At 34.1% G+C, this 24,443-nt stretch overlaps 2 protein-coding genes across 6 annotated transcripts; one reads left to right on the top strand and one right to left on the bottom strand.

Moving 5' to 3' along the window:
• Positions 1-1,788: 1,788 nt before the first annotated feature.
• Positions 1,789-5,756, top strand: PIS2 (Putative CDP-diacylglycerol-inositol 3-phosphatidyltransferase 2). 5 transcript variants are annotated; one of them, XR_016523722.1, is made up of 13 exons: positions 1,797-2,027; positions 2,225-2,351; positions 2,497-2,627; positions 2,798-2,882; positions 2,987-3,036; positions 3,526-3,565; positions 3,737-3,781; positions 3,885-3,950; positions 4,057-4,171; positions 4,262-4,318; positions 4,403-4,501; positions 4,878-5,107; positions 5,538-5,756. XR_016523722.1 is itself a non-coding variant. In XM_039045454.2 (13 exons), the coding sequence occupies exons 3-12, from the start codon at positions 2,561-2,563 to the stop codon at positions 5,089-5,091; spliced, it is 855 nt and encodes a 284-aa protein (XP_038901382.1). In that variant the 5' UTR covers positions 1,797-2,027; positions 2,225-2,351; positions 2,497-2,560; the 3' UTR covers positions 5,092-5,107; positions 5,538-5,756. The 5 variants fall into 5 exon arrangements, 4 of the variants coding, with proteins under 4 accessions (XP_038901384.1, XP_038901382.1, XP_090161827.1 ...); XM_039045454.2 differs by having other exon boundaries at positions 4,861-5,107; XM_039045456.2 differs by lacking the exon at positions 4,878-5,107 and having other exon boundaries at positions 1,789-2,027.
• Positions 5,757-6,256: 500 nt separating this feature from the next.
• Positions 6,257-10,781, bottom strand: LOC120088271 (high-affinity nickel-transport family protein). The gene is made up of 2 exons (XM_039045451.2): positions 10,257-10,781; positions 6,257-7,188 (listed from the first exon to the last, which is right to left on the bottom strand). The coding sequence occupies exons 1-2, from the start codon at positions 10,569-10,571 to the stop codon at positions 6,349-6,351; spliced, it is 1,155 nt and encodes a 384-aa protein (XP_038901379.1). The 5' UTR covers positions 10,572-10,781; the 3' UTR covers positions 6,257-6,348.
• Between the last annotated feature and the right edge of the window lie 13,662 nt (positions 10,782-24,443).

The following is a 24,443-nucleotide window of genomic DNA, read 5'->3' as shown; positions in this document are numbered from 1 at the left end:
GAAAATATTAATAATAATATTTATAAACAATTTAGACTTTTAAAGAAAAAATAATTCAATTTTGATTTAACATATTTTTATAAATTTTTCATTTAGAAAAACACTCGTAGAAATCAACATTTTTTTTTGTTTAATAACGTTGATTAAAATGTCAATATCAATTTCAACATCTTAAACTTCGTTTATCATCATTTCACTTTTTCTATAGTCTTGTTATATTTTATTAATATTATCTTTGGTGAAATTTAATCAAACCATTGCCATAAATTTATTTGCTCATCAACCGAAATTTAATTTGTTGGAATGGTCATATTTAGTCATTAATATGACATTCGAATGATACTATACATGTAAGAATTGATGAAAGATAATTTTAATAAATCATCTAAACTAGTTAATTTATGAAAATTGAAATATTTATTGGATATAATTACAAGTTTCACATAAATGGATCACTAATGCAATGTTTTAATGGATCTGATTATGATTAATCCATTTTTTCAGTTCAATAGGGTTAGTAGATTTGAACCATAGACTTTTTTGTCACAAACACATATAGATGTCAGTTAAGTTATGCTCTCTTTAGCGATTATTATTAATTCATGATCTTAGTTGATACAACCATGGTGGAAAATTTCTATCAAAATCTTGAAATTTAAGTAGGAAAAATTTCGTTTTTTCTCTATATCAAGAAACTTTTTATTCTGTTTATTCATTTGTTTAGATGAATTTCGAATTTCAATAAAATTATGATTTTTTTTAAAATTAGCTATGTTAGCGCATTCAAGTTTTTCATTTTATGGTTCTAATTACATACAATTATATAATTTTACACACCAATGTCCTTTCCAATAAATGATGATGTTTTTTCAATGTGCTACTTTTTCTAATTTCTAACTTTTATCTATTTTTAGCTTTATTTTCAATCAAAACTCTTTTCCCTAAAGATATTTAATTTGGAAAAAAAAAAACAACAAAAAAAACCTATATTTATATTTAACCTCCTTCAAACTTTTTTTCCTTTAAATTTTCACATAATTTCCCCTTAAAATTGAATTGATCTAAGTTTTTTTTTTTTTTTTTTTTAACTATCCACAAATTTCATTTTCACATGTCACTTCAAATTATTCCTAAACTTATTATTTTGTAACTATTTTTCTATTTCTTTTTTAAACTTCAACATTTATACAAATATTTGCAATATATACCTTACTTTTGTAGAAATGATGAATAAATATGATCAACAACAATCCAATCAAGCTATAATAAAAAATTTATTAATCAATTATAATAGTTTGTATCCATTTTTTTCTTCAAAATTTATATTTCCTTCGACATCATGGAGTCTCAAATAGGGTATTCAAATGACCCGAAGAATTCGGACTACCCAACCGAAATTGTATGTGTCAGGTTGGGTCAGTTTTATGGTCGGGTTGGGTTGAATTTTTTATGTTTTTTTGGGGTTGAATTAGATTCGGTTGCACTTTTAAAAATTCGAGTTAACTTAACCCAACCTGAAATCTAATATTATTAATATATATATATATATATATATATATATTATAACTTATAAATATTATAAATCATATACATCTTTATTTGGATCATTTAGGTTGCCAATCCGATTAATCCGAATTTTTTGATTGGTCCAAAAAAATCTCTTAACCCAACCCATGTACACCACTAAGTTCGAATACAATCATAGAGTTTTAAGATTATAAATTATATTATTATTATCATTATTAATTTTGTAAAAAAGAATAAGTAGTAGTAGTAATAATAATAATAAAAAACTTAATCAACAGTAGCCCTAATTTTGAGTTTGATTTCAGTCCCTTTCTCTGTACTCATCGTGTCAGATTCCAGCTTTCTCATATGCAAAATTCCGCCATTGGAGCCCGACTTCTGAGTTCTGACGTTCTCATCAAGTTGGTCTCCTCCATTTCTCCACCACCATTTCCATCTCTCCGTTCTCTGTTTTTCAGCTTCTTTCCTCATTGATTCTCTCCTTTCTCCTCTTCCGACTGGTACGATTCAACTTCTCATCTCTAATTCCTTTGATTTAAGCCCTCATTCATCATCATTCCCTCTTCTTCCTCCTAATTTCATCACTTCCCCCCTGTTCCCGGCCCAGATTCCTAATTTGGATGGGCCCCATTTGGCCCACGATCTTTCTTCAAGCTCTATTTTATTTTAATCCTCTGTCTTTGCTTTCACATTGCAGTTATTCCGTTTCTTTGCTCCACTGTTATGCAAAGAATCCGAATAAATCATCGATAAAAGGGTAGCCAGCCAGCCAGCCAGCCAAGGGTTTTTGATCTGCGCACCCGGACCAGCCGTTTTCCCTTCAGGTTCTTTCTCTCAACCCTTCTATCCTTCTTTTGCTTCCTTGTTAGATTCACTGAACGTTTTCTTGATTAATTGGATTAGTTTTGTTTCCGTTTTTTGTGCGGATTTGGCTTTATACTTAATCTTGGAAATATGCGATGGATGCAGGAGGTATAAATTGATTTCGTGAGCAGTTCATTTGACTCAGTTTTGAAGTCTTTGAGAAGCTTCCATGGCTGATAAGTTGGTGCGGAAACAAAGTAAATTGTCTGTGTACCTTTACGTTCCCAATATTATTGGTGGGTATTCAAGTTTCTCTTGTTTCAATCAGTTTTAGCGCTAAAACCCATTTGTCTGTGGGAAGAAAATTTGTCTCTTGAATGTCCTGCTTCTTCTCGAGAAGTCTACTTAATTTCTGAAGGTGGACACATACACGATTTTTTAAAATGATTTCTGAACTGAAATGCAGGTTATATAAGGGTACTCATGAACATTGTTGCCTTTGCTCTATGCTTCTCAAATAAAATAATCTTCTCAGTCCTCTATTTTGTCAGGTGGGTGCTTAATTTCCCAGATTCCCATTTCTTTTCCAGTAATATCTTAATTCAAAAGGTGGGAAACTGGACATGTTTTTTTGACTGAAAATTCATGTTTTCAGCTTTGTATGCGATGGTATAGATGGTTGGTGTGCTCGCAAATTCAATCAAGGTACTTACCCTATTTTTGTTTTTGCCTGCTATATGCACATACGAGGAAATACTCGTGGAAACGTATACATTAGATGCAATTCTCTGGTTTTTATCATAAATGTTTATAGCCAATATTCATCTTGACTGTTATGGTTTTCTTCATTCTCTTTTGGTTATCCTTTTTTATTTTTCTGTCAATCTGTAATGTGAAAATTCTTAAGGTTGAAGAAAATTAAATGTTTATAATTCCGTGATACCCAGTGTTAAGTACTTTAATTGAACTAAGTGAAAGAATAACCTGTGGTTAATGACTTCCCAGTTTGACTTATTCTGGTATTGAACTATTTATGTTTTTTTGGAAGAAAATTATATTGGAGAGCCCTTGACTAACCTATGTACATTTGTATTGAAAGGGTGCTTCAAGTGCTTTCAATAACTTGACCTCTGATAGTTGTTTAAGTTGGACAATTATCTGTAAAATGTAATGTTTTTTTTTTTAATGATTCAGTTTCCACGTTTGGGGCTGTGCTGGACATGGTAACAGACCGGTACAATCTTCTTTAACCTTTATATCTATATCGGCGTCTAAAATATGGAAATTTAGTATACTACTGGATTTTTTGTGCTTGTTATTACAACTTTATATTGATATCAAGCCCTTCAGGGCATACAACCTTGCCCTTGATTGACAATTTTGATCAGAATCTGCTGTATCACAGGATTAGCACTGCTTGTCTACTAGTAATTCTATCCCAAGTATACAGGTAAGGATTATATATGTGTATAATATGTTTACTTGTTCCAAGTGATTTTTTGAATGACTAAAAAGTAGCAAATATTATAATGTACTCGATGGTTGTAATGCAGGCCTGGTTTGATTTTCGTATCATTGCTTGCCTTGGATATTGCTAGCCACTGGCTTCAAATGTACAGGTATCATATTTCTTTTATTTTGCTTGATCATGTGTTCATTTTTTCCTTCACTGTGCACAATTATATTGCGGCATCTCTGAATTTTTTTGGTTTACTATTACCTCAGTACCTTTCTGATAGGCAAAGCCAGTCATAAAGATGTCAAAGACAGCACCAATTGGCTGTTTAAGGCATATTATGGAAATAGGACATTTATGGCTTACTGTTGTGTGTCATGCGAGGTAATTTGAAATTCTGTTGTTTGATTACTCTATTTTAAATACCCATTGGTGAGCCACCACCTGTTCTCGATCCCCATTTTCCATCTCCAGGTTCTTTACATCATTCTATTTCTTCTTGCGGAGACACAAAATGAGAATTTGATGGATGTAAGTATAGCTTGTTGTTAGTGTCTTAATTTCATGATGTTGGTAGGGCAATTCCCAGTGGTTTGAACTTGCTACCTTTTTCAGGTTATATTACACTCAATACAACAAAAATCATTCCTCTCACTTTTGGTCGTAATTAGCTTGTTTGGATGGGCAGTGAAGCAAGCTGTTAATGTCATACAGGTAACTCATATAGCTATCTTTACCTCGTTGTAAAAGGCTAAATTCTACAGTGTCTCCGCATGAATGCTTCCCTTTTTAATTTTTGATGATGATGATGATGGTAAGAAACTAAGATAATTCATTCAAAAGGCTATAGCCAACAAAAACAACCTAGGGGCAAAGGGATAACTGGATGAGGCATCCCTTTTTCAAGGGAAGGATTACAAGATGACCTTTCGATTAAAAGATGATGCCATCAATGGACTAATTATAAGAAGAAAAAACCAATGCAGAGATCTCCAAGTAGATTTTGTATGCTATAAAAAAATTAAAAAAAAAAAAGAAAGAAAATGAAGACTTCTTGTCTGAGAAAACTTTAGAATTCCTTTCCTTTCAGAGAAGCCAACGGTATAGCTCTGACAGTATTCATCCATAGAACTCTTGCTTTGTCTCTGAAGAACCACCCAAAAAGAACTTCAGCGATTAACCTATCCGCCAGGCACCAACTTTGGTTTACACCCCTGCCAAGCCAACCGAAGAGATTCTACACACTAGCCGCAAAGTCAAGTCATGATGAAGTATTAGGTGGGAGAGAGTTTCCTCACTTCTGAAGCACATAGAACAATCGTAAGGGAAGTTTCTCACTTTTATGCATATTCATACTGTATGAATAAGGTTTCGTTTAGTACATGTCTAATGGACAATGCTCGTTTTATGAAATCTACTATTATCACTTTGTGTACTGTTCAACCCCTTGTTCAAATCCACTCATGCCTCTCTTGCCGCTGCCTCTATTCACCACTGTCGCACACCCTGCCACAACCTTCCTCTCCGCTCCTATTTTGTTTTAACCGTAGACCTCGCTGTGTTTTCCTTCCCATCACATTGACTTTTTGATTGATAGTATAAGAGTTAAAAGGATATCATTATCGTCTAATGTCTGTGGTGCATAAGGTATGAGAAGTTAGTCCAATGTTAAGTTGAGGGCGTGCATAAACATCGTTCGCTAAGAAGTAGCATCTCCCAGTTCTAATATCAACCGTGTTGCCTGTTTCAGATGAAGACGGCGGCAGATGTTTGTGTGCTTCACGATACCAACAAAAAACAGAAGCCATGATGAGAGACCTTTGTAAAATTTGTTTCAGTAAAACACTCCTGTCTTGCTCCCATGTCAAATATTTTGTAGTTTAAAATCATATTTATTTTGAAAATAATTGATGCAGCTGTTTCTCCTCGTATATGATCTATAAACTATTTGCGTTTTACTTTTTAGAAATTGTTCCCTCTTGGTTGGTTGCTACCATATAGAAATTGGGAAATTATACTTTCTAGTAATCTTGTATCATCCTCCCGAATATTGGCATTTCATTTCTTATTACTAACAATGAGCAGTCCAGCATTAAGTTAGTCAAAATTAATTTAAGATTAAATTGCAAATTCACTTCCTGTAATTTGGAAAAAAAATAAATATTTTTTTCTATGGTTTGATTTGATAAAATTTCATAAATGATAAGGACTAAATTCTAATTTTTAAAATTATAAGGGCTAAATTCTAACTTTACCAAATTAACCACCTTAATTTAAACTTCAATTTTGGAATACTATGGAAAACATTTTTGCAAAGTCATTCTCACTTGATAATTTGAGCGAGTCCAGAATGAATTCCAGATTTTCAATAAATTGAAGAATGATTTCTCTTACATTTCTATTAAAAGCGAATTTGACATGAAACTTGAGAATGCAGAATTTTGCTAATAGAAGGGGCGCTCGAGAAAATTTTGCTATAAGCATAATAAACAAACCTTTTATTACTAGCATATTCTTCTAACAATGACAAGGAAGCAAGAAAAGTGTCAAAATGATGAAATTTAGTAAAGGCTAAACCCAAAATACTGACTGATGAGAATGGCAAATCCAAGAGCAATTGCTATAGAGGAAGCAGCCCATGTGAGCTTCTCAGTAATCCTGGGCACTCTCTCCTTTAATGCCTGAGTACAAGAACCTATGAACACTGTATAACTTCCCATTGCAACTACAGTACCTACCAAAAACATCACAAGAAATGCAGCTCCAGCCACTCGAGAGGGCAGTGCAAGTGCAGGTAGTATCATCATCAATGCATCTGGTTGTAGCCCGTGGACAATACCCGTTGCGAAAGTTGCAAAACCTATCTTCTTCTTGCCTCCTGTTGGATTCTCTAATGCTTCATAAATACTAACATCACACTCGCCATTGTCTAGGGCGACGCAAGGAGTAGGAACCTCCGAAGCCTCCCTTATACCTAGTGCACCGATTACAAGCAGAGTAATACCGACAACTCTTGTCCCCCACGTACGAATAATTTCAATATGAAGGCGGTCTTTCAATAGGAGAAATATGAGCCCGAAGATAACCTGACCTGCATCATGGCCACAGCCCCAAAGAGCTCCAACAACAGCACTTTCCATGCGAGTACGCCCAATGGAAAGAGGAGCCAATGCAGCAAGATGGTCCGGCCCCGATAACGTGTGTAAACATCCGGCAAAGAAACCAGTCCAAGCACTGCTCAATAGTTCAGACTGGAAAAATCTTCCCCCAACGGTGGCAGCAGATGGACCCCCAGTCGTAGCTGCCGAGTGGAAGGACGCTAAAGCTGAAGGTGCAAAAACTGGTTGGATCAAGACCAGAATAGCAATACAGAGTGCCATTAATGTCCAGGTAGTTTTTGCCTAAAATTTTGTGATATGAAAACTCAGTAAGCTTCCAAACTAAAATGGTAATAATACTGATAATTGACACATAAATACAGTAGCTGAGTCAAAACTCCTGAAACAAACTATCACAATTTAAAGTATGATGCATTAGAATTAAGCTAGTCCTCTGCAAGCCAATAAAACAAAACAGTAATAAGATCCCAGGCTGACAATAAAATAGATGATAGAGCAAACCAAATATGTACTATCATTGGACTGCAAACTGACATGGAAGAGTTTAGTGGAAGAAGTCATGCTAAGCTTAATAAGCATCTTATCCCCACCATAAATTGATAATCAATACCATAAATTAAACAGAAAAAGTACAAGAAAATGAACCAAAAGGGCATTAGATTAAAATCCAGAAGATGTTGGTGTGTTCCTATCCAAATTCTATCATAAAATGATGTCATTTCAAAGTTTAGGAATAATTTCCAAAACTATAAAAGAAGCTAAAATGAAACCTGTCCAAACGTTGCGGCTCACTAAAGGATAGAGCAATTAACATAAAGACTATATCCCCACATTGTTCATCAAATTATTGCACTCAACTATGAAGCATGCACACTCCATTTTAGGCAGAGTGTCCGTGTCGGACGCGGACACGTTGGACACATGTGCAAGACACAAATTTACGTGTCCTATTTTTATTTATTTATTTATTTTTAATTTCAGACACGTGGGTTTAGGACACTTCCCAGACACGCCTGGAAATTTTTTTTCAAAGAGAAAATGGTCCAACCTTTCATGTTGGCCCTAAATTTAAAGTCCGAATCAGTAATTATATGTAGGAAAACCCATTTTTTTAACCAAAGAAAAAAAATCATAAACATAAAAAACTGAATTTAGTAACCTAAATGTTTCATCTCTTATAATTGTTAATTAACTTAACATTTTATGTTTCTTTTAGTAGAGTGCATTTAGTATTTTATGTTAAATTTATACGTATCCTTAAAAAGTAATAATAAAAACTTTATCCCCGACGTATCAGTGTCCTAGTATTTTTTAAATTGGCGTATTGTCGTGCCGTATCGTGTCGTGTCTGTGTCCATGCTTCTTAGGCACTCAACGAGGGAAAGTGAATTTAGTAAAAATTGATTACTGGTAGTCAGAGCAATATATCTGCAATTTTGACCTTGTCCTCTTTTTTCATCTTCCTTACCTTGGGAGTTGGGGTTGGGGGGTTGTGTCATAATCCAGTGGAGGGAATGAAGGAATAATAAGATTTAAGATTTAAAATCCAACAACGAAGTTAAAAATTAAAATATTTTTTTAAAACACACACACACACTCAGAGAACTTTCCCTTTAAGGCGCACGCCTTGTGAAGAACACTTGCTGACATGCTACCTTATCAACAACCCTCCCACGGTAATAATCATAACCCATCTCCTTTAGTTCTAATCTTACTTCTAACTTTTACCAAACCCAAATTGCATTTGAAAATAGTTCCTGATAGAAACCAAACCTTTTCCACTTGAAGAAGCCTAAAAGATGTTGAGAGCATTGATGAATGAATTGAATACAGATCAGCTCTAGATCTCTACATATTAAAGATTTAGTAGTGCCCCTGAAAGTGAAGTTAAAGAGTATGGGAAGTTCCACACTTGGCTTTTGTTTAGCCTTCACTTTGATTGGTTGTTCTTCCCCAGACTCTCATGCCATGTAAATATCCCATGAAATTACTCCATTGGAAGAAACTCCCAGAAAACTTATTTCTGAGGAAAATTTAATAAGATCCAAATTGCAGGTGAGTTTTATAGTTTTCCCCTATCTATTCAATCACTCACAATTTTTTCCCTTTTCTTTTCCCTCCAATTGGCCAAGACGGAATGCATTATGATTGTTTTACTTTGTTTGAACTTTGTGGAATAGGAATACAAAATAAGGGATACTTCAGTCCCCAAATCTCTATAGTGGAGCAAATAGGTCGTCCAGACTTTTCCTAGATTTACTACTCCTTCATGGAATACATTAATATTGTCAAGTTGAGATATCTCCGAGTGGACTTTCTTTTGTAAGTATTTATTTACTGGAAGATCATGGACCAAGTGGATTTCTTGGGCACATTGGATTTCCAGATGAGCTTTTTGATTTGCATGACAATGACATTCTCACTTTGGCACGGTTTGTGATAAAACTTGGGATATCTCTCTTGGATTTGTCATGTTGGTATCTATTTTCCGAATTTCCAAATCATTCGTTTGCTTTACCTATGAAAGAGATGTAGGGTCATATAATCAAAAAAAGATTTGCAAGAGAATTCATCTACTTCCAGCTTCCATAGTGTAGAATCCAAGTTTGATCAAAGTTGCAGCTCTCCTAATTGATGCCCAATTGAATCATCCCATTTCAGTATTTCGCTATCGTTCATCAGCCTTAAAAATTCAAGTTCTAAGGTTAAGACTAACACGTGTTTTCCTTGTGGCTAGAAGCAAGAGGGTGCAAATGTAAGTTTGGAGGTGAAGCAACAATCCACTAACTAAAATCCTCCCAAATTTGATTCGCGGGTATCCCAAGTACGAAGAATCCATCCATTAGTCCTTCAAGTTTGGTTTTGTTAGCAACAAAACTAAAAATTACTACTTCAACGTGACATCCAGAATGATACCAATTTCAATGGAAATAGTCTTAACCAACAATACCAGTATAACACTCTGTTATTTCTCTCTCTCCATAACACCCACATAATAGACACACACCCCAGCTTCCCAAAGAAAGCAACCCTTCTCTCTAAGAGGCGGATGGAGGAGGCTCCTCTGAGGAGCCAAGATAAAACCAAACTCCTGGAAAAAGCAGTTCCATTTTGACCTCATGGAATCATAAGAAAACTACTATAAGCCCCATTCTCTTTTCCCCTTTCCTGTGCTCTTAATAAGGACAAAAATTACGTTGCTCATCAATCAGTTTGCTAACCAGCAGTCCAGACACAGAGAGTTCATCAAACAACGCAGAAATAGATCATGTTAATTGCAATTATAATCAAATGCTTCATAAGCAACAATGTCTCGAAAACAAACCCATGGACTAAATTTGTCGACATACCTTTCGTTCACCTGAGGGAGAAACTTCAATCTGCTGAAGAAAATGAGGTTTCGGCGCCGACCCATCTCGAGAAACAGTCAGAGATAGCAAAGTATTGGAAGAAATAGGCAGAGGAGAAGGAGGAGAAGAAGAAGATAGAATTGGGTTTTCGTTTCTGGAAGAGAACGAATTGAGTCCAGCAAACTCGGAACGGGTTGATGAGGGGAAATGGAACTTTGATGAGTCAATGCGACCGAGTCGAGGAAGAAGAGGAAAGCGCTGCTTAAGATGGGGTTTTAAAGGGGTTGGAGAAGAAGAATACAGAAGCCTGTCCATGGCTTCTGCAGGAGTCTCTGGGTGTGAGGTAAAGATTTAGCAAAGTGGAGAAGAGGATTTGAGAAGATAAAGTTGTCGCTCAGACTGCTAAAGCTAGAAGAATTGGAGATGGCGATCCCATTAATTCACTCATAGTTTTCTGTTTAATCATGTTATCTAATCTTGAATCTTTCCTTTGTTTTTGTATGTCACTTTGATTTCCATAGTTATGAACTTTGTTGTTTAAATCATTTTAACCTAAAATAAGATAAAATTCGAAAAATTACCAAAAGAAAAAAAAAAGTACAACATATTTTTAAAAAGAATATATATATTTTTAATAATTATATTATAAAGGATAAAACTACTAAAAATATTTTCAAATATAACAAAATGTCATTTGTCACGGATATTGATAGACAATAAAATTTTGTTATATTTGTAAATAAGTGGTCTCATTTTCTTATATTTTAAAATAAATTTTTTTAAATAAAAAAAAAATACTTGATGCATCTTGAGCTATAATAGTCCACCTAGTTCAACCACATTTTGTTATGTGACAAATTTTGTTTTCTTTTATTTTTTTTTTCTATTCGATTAAAGGGGTGTAGAAAGATGAGTGTTGCTTAGATTGTATCTAAATATTATTCCGTGGAAAAATTAGGATTGATATTCAATAGAAAATCTAGATTATATTTTATGACAACCCTAATTCTGTTACTAACAACTATTTTCGGATTGATTCAAACAGTGAAAATTCTAAATACAACAATTTTATATTTTTGTTGTTCAAATATTAAACATTTAGAAATATAATACATCATATCATAAATTCACTTCATTTTTTTCTAAAAAAAATACAATATGTATTATGTAATGTATTATAAATTTTATTATATAATTTTTTTAACAAAAATAATATTCATTAATAAATTGATAATAATTTATTATCAACGAAATACTAGTGAAAATATTAGTGGATACCTACCACTAATGATTTATAAATAGTATCAAACAAATTTTAAACAATTCTTTAAATTAAAATTTAATCTTTGAATCCATTACTAAATACATATTAAAAAAAAATGAAGTATAAATATATTTTTATTAATTTATTTGTTTTCAAATTATCTACCAAAAGAGGCCCTATCAATTTAGTAGATTTCACAATCTTGTAATTTTTCAATTCTAAGATTTAGAAAATGATAGTCTGTATGAATTGGATTGAGTCAGAGAACTAAATGGCTTTATTTAAACGGTGGTTTTGAAATTTTACAAAATAACTTTTTTTATCACATGAATGATCAAACGATAAATTGGAGATAATTCAATGGATTAAAATGTCCTTCCCAAATTATAGTTTAATTAAAAATAGTAAATCAAAACAACTAAATACTGAGAAGATTTTATATATATATATATATATATATATATATATATATATATATATATTTAAATGAAAGAACAAGATTTAATAGATGATAATTAAACGGTCAAATTTAAGATAATTAAAAAGTAATCTTCTCAAAAAAAAAAAAAAAAAAAAATCAAAATCAAGATAATTTAATTGACATAATGTTTATGTATCAACCTTGAAATCAGAGGTTCGATTATTCCACCTTACATATTGTAAAAAAAAAAAAAAAAAAAAACCTAAAATAATAATGATACACATGACAATATCTTTCTCCTACTTAAAAAAATAGGTAAAATCTTCGTTTGCGATTGTGAGTATAGAATTGAAGTATATTTTAACCAATTTTTATCAAAAGTGTTCAAATAAAAATGAATTTTTTTAAAAACATTTTTTCCCTCAAATCAATCCACGTCGATCTTGTATTGATTATTTAAGTACCATACTTTCTCTCATCAAGAAAAAAATCTTTGTTCTTCTTTTGTGTTTGTAAGTGAATGTAGTTCTTTCATTTACTATATACTATAAATCATTAGTGTGAGTTGCACCTGTTATGTAGTTTAACACATATATTTTAAAAAAATTTAAAATATAGCTTTAAAAAAAATAAATTTTATTCGAAAATTATTCTTTTTTTATTGTTTTAATATTTTAAGAATAGTGGCTAGTTTTTAAATTAAAACCGTGATTAATTTAACATGATTAATTTTTATTTAATATTGTAAATATTATTTTAATTTTAACTAGTAAGATTTTATTATAGTCCAAAGTTTAAAAGTACATGTATTTGTAGAACTTTTTAATATAGAGTGTAAATATATATTTTTTATATATTTAAAAAGACCTTTTTTTTTTTTTTTATTAAAGATCAAAGTCATAAGATAGAGAGACGTTTAATCTATTTGATGCCTACACAAAAATAATAATAACACAAATATTATTATTTAACTAAGAAAATTCAAGTAATCAAAATTTCAAAGTATAGTTAATGCCTAGATTCTCACGACCATAGATCTATAAACAAGGCTTCGAGGAAGTAAATTGAAAAAAAAAAAAGGATTTTAGTTATAAGATATTAAATGAAATCATGGTTGGAATTGAGATCCCATTTAAAAAGAAAGATATCAAATATATAGATATTATTTTTGTATATTATATGTATGATTTAGATCTATAAGTGTTGGTGAAAATTTATTATTATTTTTTTTTTAAAAAAAAAGAGGGAATCGTCCTTGGTTGGAGAATCCCATATTGGATAATTTTGAAAAAGACGGCTATCTTTTGTACTCCAACCTTGGTAGGTTTGGGTTTAAGGGTACCCATGTTTTGGAGGGAGTGAGGATATAGACCAATGTGAATTTGGTGCACGTCTTACACACGTGTCTTTGTCTAAAGGTCATCTCACTGAAAGTAGATTTGTTATCTCATGTTTACTTTTGGCTAATGCAACATTGAAATAATCATCTTTACTAATTTCTACAATAGGATTTATGATGATATTTTCTTAAGAGTTCAATAAAATGTAGGAGGAAAGAATTTGGATCTTTGGTATCTTAGTCGAGAGTCTGTCAACTGAGTATAAGTTATAACTCAACTAGTTAAAATATACACTTTTAATCAAAATTTGGTAAAATCTAATATTAAAAAATGTATACATTTATACAATTAATTGTGAGATAAGAAAATTATAAAGAAAAGTTTGGTTAGAGAAGATAGGAAATTTAATATTAATAGGGCGGCAGAATGTGACATATGGGAAACTTTGAAGTTGTTGATTGTGACGTTTGAAAAAAATGGATAAAGTTATTTATATTAAAGGTAATGGGTTAAGTTTAGTCCACAATGTAGTGGTTTGGTGGAGCCGCGAATTCTACGGCCCCCGCGCGCGCGGTGGCCCTCGCTCCGCCACGCTCCAACCTCGCGCATTCCCGCGCGCGCCACACGCAGCCTCGGCCCCAACAACTCTTCACACTTGTACATGCATATACTACATGGATTGGATCGTATCTTTTACTTTTCTTTTCTCTTGACTCAACTATTCAAGATATTGAGAAATTTGTACGGAAGATTCAAAAATTGGATCCAAAATGTCAAATGACAATTTTTAAAAAATAATGTCAATTGACCCTCTGCTGACATCATCGCCATACCAAATTACTTAATTTGCCCGTACACCGGTCTCACGCACGAGGTAAATCTCGCTATTGTCTAATGACACACTCTCACTCTCTCTCTTGCTCTCGCTTGAAATTCCCTGGTTGATGTGATTATTTGTCAATGTATTATTGATTTGACAAAATGTCACGATGGAAGCCTCAAATCAAATCAATAATACCTAAACACAATACAATGGTGATTTCTTTGAACTCTAAACTCCATTTCAAAGTTGATTACTTCTCTGGTTTTCGACGGTGTTTTGTTGAACGGAGATTTTTCGAACGGGGATATCTAAGACGAGGCTTTCTCAGCAAGGAACAGAACAACTTTTTTAGAAAGGTGAAACATTATTATTTTGAGTCTGTTTAATTATTTTTTATGTGTTATTTCTACGAAATTTTGTATTGGGCTAGTAAGAAAGAGGAAGAGTAAGAGAGAGAGCGAGATTATGAGAGAGAGCGAGATTTTGAGAGAGAGAGATTTTGAGAGCGAGAGCGAGATTGAGAGAGCGAGAGTACACTTCAATTGCTTGTACAGCTTAATGACAAATGTTCTCTTGCTTTGTAGGATGATAGGAAAGTGTATATTTATTCGATTTAGAGGTGCTTGGGATGAGAATGAAAGTTCGTATATTGGGGGACAGTTGAAAGGAATCGTTGTGCCCCCTACAGTGAATTATGAAGAACTTAAATCTCGCATTTACAGGGCTACAAAAATCAGTTCTTCAGAGTTTGATCTTATCCTGAAAGTTAAATATAATCTTAATTTTGAAGTCTCTCCACAATGCATAACGGATGATGATGATCTTGAGTTCTTTCTTTTGCGAGAAGAGGTTAGTAGACTTCAGATAGTTGTAACGTTGAAGTCTAAACAGGATGAAAGGGTTGGAATGGGGTTTGGAGATGTGAGTCATGATGATACGACTGTGGACAGACAATACGAGGAATCGTATCAACTTCATTGGGTCAAGATGATATTCCATTGTCTACCAACACTGATATTCCACTGTCTACCAACATTGTATCATCAACATTCGATTATATGGATTGTGGTCCTTCAGTGGATGTGGATGTGAATGAGCAACCAGTTGGATTGAATGAAATGGATCGTGATCATGGAGATGTGCATCGTTCTACAACAGCTTCAGTGGGTTCACCATCTGTGTCTTCAAGTCATAGGACAGAGTTGATTATGCTTGGCACCTCTATTCGTGCATTTTTTCCCATAGCATTTCATGGATTATGCACATGGCATATAGAACAGGATATAATTACAAACTTTAAGGATAGCACGGTTGTTGGGATATTTAGAAATGCAGTAAGGCCATTTCGTATGATAGAGTTCCAAACAAAATAGGATGAACTCCGTAGTTTTAGAGACAGTACTGTAGGATATAATTACAAACTTTAAGGATAGCACGGTTGTTGGGATATTTAGAAATGCAGTAAGGCCATTTCGTATGATAGAGTTCCAGACAAAATAGGATGAACTCCGTAGTTTTAGAGACAGTACTGTCACAAAATATTTAGAAGACATCGGTCTTCAAAGGTGGGCACGGGTTTACCAAATAAAACGAAGATACAATAACATGACATCCAACAGTACAGAGTGTTTCAATTCCTTAACTAAAGAGTATCGACTGATGCCCATAGTATGCTTGATTGAACATGTTAGAGGAATGCTTCAATCGTGGTTCTATGAACGGAGGAATTACTGGGCATCTCGAACGACATTGCACTCTGACTACTATGAAATCCAATTGGCAAGTGAAGCTGATAAGGGCAGACGATATTGGGTGGAGCGTATTGATTGTTATCGGGTACACATGCGAGATAATCGATTGGACGGTATTGTAAATCTTCACACGAAGGAATGCACGTGTAGGGAATTCCAATCACTTAGTATCCCGTATTCCCATGTAATTGTTGTTGCCAAGGAAAGAAATATACCCATCCACTGTCTTTGTAGTCGATTTTATACAATGGACTCTCTAATGACTGTGTATGTAGAGCCTATAAATCCACTTGGCCACATATCTGAATGGAAAAAACCTTCTGGATATGTAGAAAAGATTATCCTTCCTCTGAAGTTTGTGCCACGAGCTGGGCGATGAAGAGTGAGGAGAATTTCGCAGACAAATAAAGTGTGGTCGGTGTAAGAATTATGGACATAACCGCCAAAATTGTACTGAACCGCTTACAACTGTGTGACGTGCCGAAAATGCCAGAGACCGAGACACAAACACCCCTCATCCAGTTTAGTTATAAATACCATTGACCAATTTTTCATATGTCATACTTGTAACATACTTCATACTTTTTCATACTTGTAACATACTTCATTGTTTTTCATACTTCATACTTATAACATTTGATACTTCATACTTTCATCTTGTAAACAAAAAACAATAACAAGCTGGAGTATTTATATAATAGCAATATTCACTCTCTCAATCTTCATACTCTCTCCATTGCCATACTCTCTCAGTCTTCATACTTGTAACAAAAATGGATAACTTCATACTCTCTCAATCTTCATACTGAAAACAAAAAACAATAACTTCATACTTGTAACAAAAGTGGATAACAAATACTCTCTCAATCTTCATACATGTAACAAAAAACAATGACTTCATAATCTCTCACAATCTCGCTCTCTCTGAACATCTTGCTCTCTAAATCTCGCTCTCTCTCAACCTCTCGCTCTCTCAATCTTTGAACTTTGAAACTTGAACCATATAATGTTCTAAGCTCAATTATGCATGTTCTGATAAAATTATGATGTTGAACTTTGAACTTTGAACTTACATGTTCTGATAAAATTCTGATACTGATAAGGGCAGTAGCAGAACACATCCAAAACCAATTATACAATGAATGTTTTTACAGAACACATTCTTGAAACAAAATAGATAATAAACAAAGATTAAACAATGAATGTTCTTTCAATTGGATGTGTTGTATAATTGGTTTTGGATGTGCTCTGTTCTAATACTGATAAAATTCAATTATACAATGAAAAGAGCAATAGCCAGGTGTTCTAATAAAATTCTGATACTAAACTTTGAACTTTGAACTTTGAACTTTCATAAAAAATATATGTTCAATTATACAATGAATGTTTTTACATACATAAAAAATAAATGAATGTTTTTACATACATAAAAAATAAATTAATATTTTTACAAAGAATAAAAAATACAATGTTACATATAAAAAATATGGAGTGTTTGCCCATAGCTGACATGCTAATTGCATCCTAATTGCATCCAAAAAATCATCCTTCGAAAAGGTGACAAGCTTCCCACAGACAGCGAATGTCATTGAGTCTGATTTTGTCCTCTTCACTTATCTGAGCAACATGTGATGGACAATTGAGCTATTGAACACCATATCAACGTCAACAAATCGCCCAAAAACTGTTCTCTTGGACATGGCCAACTGCGTTGGCGTGAGCTTTTCTTTGACAATCTTGTTTGCATTGGCAATGTGGGTCAAGCTGATTACTTAATTGGGAAATCTATCACCTTTAGCTATTCTGAAATGTGTAGCCATCTTAAATCACTCCTGCATTTATTAAAAAATTCAATCAATAAACTCCTTCAGAAAAAAAAATGTAAAAAAACATTCTGTTAGAATGGATTCACTGGCATCGCTCTCGCTAGAATGGCTATCGCTGGCATCGCTCTCGCTAGAATCTCTCTCGCTGGTGTCGCTCTCTCCGATGTCGCTCTCTCTCACAATCTTGCTCTCTCTGATGTCGCTCTCTCCGGTGTCTCTTTCCTTTATCTCCCTCACATTCTCTCTTTTTACTCGTCTTCAACCACATAACACATCGAAAACCAGAAAAACAAACAAAAAAACCATAGGTTCACTTATCTCGCTCACAAACTCTTTCTACTCATCTTCAACTACAGAACACATCCAAAACCAAAAAAACAAACAAACAAAACCATATTGAAAGAAAGATTTATCGATAAGATTTGATTGAAAGCAGGAAGTAGAATCGTTTGCAAGCCGGAAATAGTTTTTTTTCGTTTATGAGCAATACAGTCGTCAGCCTTGGAAAATTTGAATGAATAATAGTTTAGTTTTGGTGGGTTTTCTCAGCAAAAAGGTAAGAAGACGAAGTAAGGGCAAATTAAGTAATTTGATAGGGCGATGACGTCAGCAGAGGGTCAATTGACATTATTTTTTTAAAAAGGGTCATTTGACATTTTGGGCTCAATTGTTGGGTCATCCGTACAAATTTTCCAAAAATTATTCTTTAAACTTCAAAGAAAGTTTGTTCCAATCCTATTCAATTTTTTTAAATGCTTTCTTTCGAAATAATTTAGGGAATTTGGAAACTATAAAATAATCCTGTGAATATAATCAAAATAAAATATTATATTATCCGATAGTTTATTAATTAAGGCAGGGTAATAAATCTTGTCCTAAAGAAGATGTGTCTTTACTTTATGGAATTATTAAAATTTGTATAGTAGCTAAGCTCTTAAAAATCATTAATTAGCTATAGAAATATAGGACTAATTACTTAGGCTTCTAACGGTACTTAAAAACATGGATGAATAGAAGTTGTTTTGAGCTTATAAGCAGGTTGATGTGATTATAATCGGACCAGATAACTTAAGGCAGTTTATTCGCAGGATGAAGTTTGCCTTGAATTCCCTATTTCTTATCATTGTATATATTTATTATTTGTAAACCACCCAAAACCATTCATTAATGATTACCACTTGGTTTATATCGAAGAGCACTTTCTAAAAGGAATTGAATTACACAAATAGACTCATGGAAAAATGATACTTGGAATATGGTGTGAAACAAAAAATCTAATATTTTGAATGAATGAATATCTCCTCAAAATGAGGGAAAAGACTTTATTTATAGATAAAGATTACAAGTTTGTTCAAAACCAACAAACTAACTAAAGTTAAAGTCAAAACTAACAAACTAACTATAGCTAATTAAAGAAGTAAGGCTTATAGTTACATCAAATCCACCCCTCAAGATTGGACTCATTCGTGAGGCAATTAGGATGCTAAATGGAAGCTGTCCGGAGCAAAATAAGGCTTTAAGTCAGCCACGTTGAATACTAGATTAATGTGCAAATCTGTTGGTAATTCAATGCGGTATACATTGGTGCCATATTTCTCTAATACTTGAAATGGTCCAAGTTGTCTATCTTTCAATTTGTTGTACGTACCAGTAGGAAATCGAGCTTTGCGTAGGTGGATCATTACTAGGTTTCCTACCTCAAAATTAACTTATCTTCTAGACTTGTCTCTAGCTTCTTTGTAAGACAAGGTAGTTTTCTCCAAATGATCATGGACTTCTTGATGAAGCTTTTGAATTCTTTCAGCCATACTTTCAGCCTCAATGCTAACATCCAATATAGAAGGCAAGTTAGCAAGGTCAAAAGTTGGTCTTGGAGTTCTGGTATATACAACTTCAAAGGGGCATCTTCCTGTTAATCTATTCTTCATATTATTAAAGGAAAACTTTGCTAGCAAGGGACAAATCCCATTGTTTCAGCTTTGAGTTACTTAGACAACGTATAAGATTTTCCAATATTCTGTTGGTAACTTCTGTCTGCCCATCAGTTTGAGGGTGTGAGGTAGTGCTAAATTTCAATGTTGTATCAAACTTCTTCCATAGTGTATGCCAAAAATGGCTAAGGAATTTGACATCCCTATCAGATACAACGAACTTGGGCACTCCATGAAGTTGAACAATCTCTTTAAATAAGAGATTGGCTATATAAACTGTATCATTTGTCTTTTTGCAAGAAAGAAAGTGAGTCATTTTACTGAAACGGTCCACTATCACCATTACTACATCATACCCTCATTGGGTTTTTGGAAGACCAAGTACAAAGTCAGCTGATAAGTATTCCCAAATGGTTGTGGGAATAGGTAATGGTGAATATAGACCCACATTAGTGCTTGTGCCTTTTGCTTTTTGAAAAATAGAACATCTCTTAACAAAGTTATTTGTGTCCTTCCGAATTTGTGGCCAATAAAATCGAGCAGTCACTAGTTCAAAAATTTTATTTTGACCAAAATGTCCAGCCAATCCTCCCGAGTGTGCTTCTTTTAGAAGAGCTTCTCGAACGGAAGTGTGTGGAATACACAATTACTCTCCTTTGAATAAGAAACCATCCACTATATGAAAATCATTAGTCTTTATAAAGTGGGTGTAATTGTACCATATCTCAGCAAAATCAACATCTTCTTTATATAAGCATGGGAGATGAGCGAAAATAGTTACTTCGGTGGCTAAGATAGTAAGGAGAGAGTTCTTTCGACTTAGAGTATCAGCTACTTTATTCTCCTTGCCTGATTGGTGTTTGATCACAAAGTCAAACCTTTGAATGAAGGAAATACACCGTGCGTGCATACGACTGATATTCTTTTGAGATTGTAGGTACTTCAACGAAAAGTGATCCGCCAACAAGATAAATTCTTTAGAAAGAAGATAGTGCTCCCATAGTTTCAAAGCTCTAACAAAGGCATACAATTTTTGTTCATAAGTACTCCAGTTCTGCCATGAATTACTGAGTTTTTCATTAAAGAACTCAATAGGGTGCCCTTGTTGTGATAATACACCTCCAATGCCCACTCCACAGGCATCCACGGCTACTTCAAATGGTAAAGAGAAGTATGGTAGCTTAAGAACAGGGCTGAAACTCAACTTTCCTTTGATACATTCAAAGCTACTGTGTTATTTCTCTCCCCAATGGAAACTGCCTTTCTTTAGACAATTAGTAATAGGTGCTACGATAGAGCTGAAATCCTTGATAAATTTTCTTTAAAATGAAGCCAAACCAAGGAAGGCTTAAATGTCTTTTATCGAACATGGAGTTGGCCATTGGGTAATAGCTTCAATCTTCTTTAGATCAACTTTAATTTGACTGTGACCAATTAAGAAGCCAAGAAATGTAATTTCCTTTACTAGAAAAAGACATTTCTTATGATTGATATAGAACTCGTCAGTTGTTAATGCTTGAAAAAGGCTTTGAAGGTGCTGTAAATACTCCTCAATGTTCCTGCTATACACCAAAATATCGTCAAAATACACTACGATAAATTTGTTAAGGAAATGATGAAGTACTTGATTCATGAGTCTCGTGAAAGTGCTTGGAGCATTTGATAGCCCAAAGGACATGGCTAGCCATTCGAACAATCCTTCATTGGTCTTAAAAGTCGTCTTCTATTCATCACCCAGTCGTATTCTTATTTGGTGGTATCCACTCTTCAAATCCACCTTAGAAAATATCAATGCTCCTTCAAGTTGGTCAAGTAGATCACTTATACGAGGGATTGGAAAACGGTATTTCACGGTGATTCGATTAATGGCTCTACTGTCTACACACATTCTCCAGCTTCCATCTTTCTTTGGAGTTAGTAGGGTCGGGACTGCACACGGGCTTAAACTTGGTTGAATGTGCCCTTTGTTAAGTAACTCCTCGATGTGTTGATGAAAGATTTCGTATTTCTTAGGACTCATTCTATAGTGAGGCAAGTTTGGTAGTGTAGTTTCCGGGATTAGGTCAATGTGGTATTGAATATTTCTCAATGGGGGCGGTCCCTCGGGTTTTCCTTTAAGGAGGGGGAATTCATCAAACAATTCTTGTATCACCGAAGGGTTCCCATTCTCTTGTATTTCCTCGAACTTATCAACAACAACAAGTCCTAATATATCTTCTTCTTTTTCTTTCATCAAAGTTTTTCTACTTTGTTATAAACAAGTGGTTGTTGTCTTCCTTTTTCACCTTTACGTCTTTATCATTCTTCTTGTTTAGTGGAAGTAAGACCACTTTCTTGCCCATCCAATTAAACTCTTATGTATTCTCTCTCCCTTTGTGTAAGGTTTGAGTATCATATTGCCATGGTCTCCCTAACAATATGTGACATACGTCCGTTTCCAATACATCGCATACTATTTGGTCCTTGTAGTTATTACCAATTGAAAGGGGAATGATGCAAATTTCACTTACTTGTGCCTCGCCACCCTTCTTTACCCATGCTATCTTGTATGGGTTTGGATGAGTCTTCACTTTGATATTTAGAGCCGCCACTAGCTTTTTGGAGACAAAATTCTCGTTACTTCCACTATCTATGATGACATTGCATACCTTGTTGTTGATTGTACACCTTGTTTTGAAAAGACAATGTCTTTGGGGGTTCAAATCCTCTTTAGGAGTTATTAACATTCTTTGGAGAACACAAAAGAGTCTATCACCATCATCTGATTCAATGAACTCGACTTCCTCATCTTTCACTGTTTTCAGCCATCATTTCTTCTTCCTCTTCTATGTAAGCTACTGTTTTTCGTTAGGGGCATGCATTAGATAAATGAGCAGCTTGGCCACATCAAAAGAATTTGCCCAAAGAAGACCTATTGTAGGGATTTCGAGCTCTCTTCTTGAATGTGGTCTCGGTCTTCTTCTCTTCACTTCCTTCTTAATTTTCTTTATCTTTGTCTTTGGTCAAGGCTGGTGGATTTGGAGGATTTGGTGCTTTACTTGCAACACTAACCCTTTTGCTTGTGGAGGCTTCCCAAGCGGACCTTCTTGATGAATTATTGACTCAGATTTCGTTCATCTCCTCCACAGTTTCAGCAAAAGAGATAGCTTTAGTAAAAGAGTGGAAAGGTTGTAGTTTTACCTTTTCTTTGATATCCATGCGTAAACCTCCAATAAATCTTGCAATCAAATGTTGCTCACTCTCCATAAAGTTTGTTCTTGCTCCTAGTCGATAGAATTCTTCAATGTAATCAGCCACTGATCGTCCTCCTTGTTTATAATTTTGATATTGACGATACAAGTTTGTTCGTAATTAGAAGGTAGGAAGCGTTCCTTCATTAACCTTTTCATATTCTCCCACGAATAAATTGGTCTTCTGCCAATTCTTCTTCGATTGATCTCAAGTTGATCCCACCAAGCCGAGGCACCAACTTTTAACTTTAATGCCACGAGATGCACTTTCTTGTGCTTGGGAGTGTTCATATATGTGAAGAAATATTTTGTGTTCTTGATCCAATCAAGAAATGCTTCAATGTCTCGCTTCCCATTGTAACTTGGCAAGTAAATTTTCATCTTGAAATCATTGTCCTTACGTCTCTCGCCCCTTCCTCTTCTTGGCACAAAGAATTCTTCTTCTTGATCATATTCATTAGATGAATCCTAATCTTGGTTTTCTTGATATCTTTCTTGGCCAATTAGTTATCTTCTTAGATTTTCATGGTGCTGTCTTTGAATTCTTGGATGCCTTTCTTGAAATATTTCTTGTTGGTTTTGGCCATGTCTTGTCCGTTGCCGCCTCTTCTTCCTCTTCCTCCCCATTATTGATCAACTGGTTGAATATTCTCTCGATTTTGAGGTGCGGTTGCAAGCATTTCAACTTTTTTAGCAAGGGTTTTCATGCTTTCTTGAAGGTTTGTTAAGGTGCCATGAATTCCCTCTAATGAGTTCTCAACGAACAACAAGCGTCGGGTTGAGATTCTTGGAGAGAGGGTGGGAGTATCTTCCACCTCTTGTTCTTTCCCGTGTACATCTCCTTCGATTGGTTGATGTGCTCTCCTTCCCGCCAAAGGAGTTGATAGGCTCTCCTTCCCGCCATCGGTTCCCAAATCTTGGAGTGCTCTGATACCAATTTTGGTGTGAAACCAAAAATCTAATATTTTGAATCAATGAATCTCTCCTCAAAATGAGGGAAGAGGCTTTATTTATAGAGAAATATTACAAGTTTGTTCAAAACTAACAAACTAACTATAGTTAAAGTCAAAACTAACAAACTAACTATAGCTAATTAAAGAAGTAAGTCTTCTAGTTACATCAGAATACTTCTATATTACTACTTGCTAACAATGTATGCTTGAACTATAACTTGAATATTATGAATTATTTTTCATCCACACACATTTCGGTCGTCGGTAGATATAGGTACATGTGAAGAAATGATGGTTAGACTGAAAAAGAAGGTTAATATGTTGATGACGACAATTGAAGATAGAGATTATGACATCACATCTTTAAATAATCACATGGAAAATTGTGATGTTATCGAATCAAGCTAGACGCTTGTTGTCAATAATAATATGACAAATGAAAGACTATATCTTGCAAATAATAATAAAAAAAAGCCAACTGCTATTTTCAATTTCAATTGTTTCGTTGCTGTCCAATAACTAAAGGACATGACCACAAACTCCATCAAAAGGTCAATATGGTGATCCTTCTCAAAGTTTTCTCTTGAATTCTAAACCATATACACAAAGTATTGACAATGTAAGAATGTCAATTAGATAGCAAGCACC

The sequence above is a fragment of the Benincasa hispida genome, chromosome 10 (assembly GCF_027475165.1).
Source record: "Benincasa hispida cultivar pf3 chromosome 10, pf3_genome.v1.1, whole genome shotgun sequence".
Lineage (NCBI taxonomy): Eukaryota > Viridiplantae > Streptophyta > Magnoliopsida > Cucurbitales > Cucurbitaceae > Benincasa > Benincasa hispida.
This window is presented reverse-complemented; position numbering and strand designations above follow the sequence as displayed.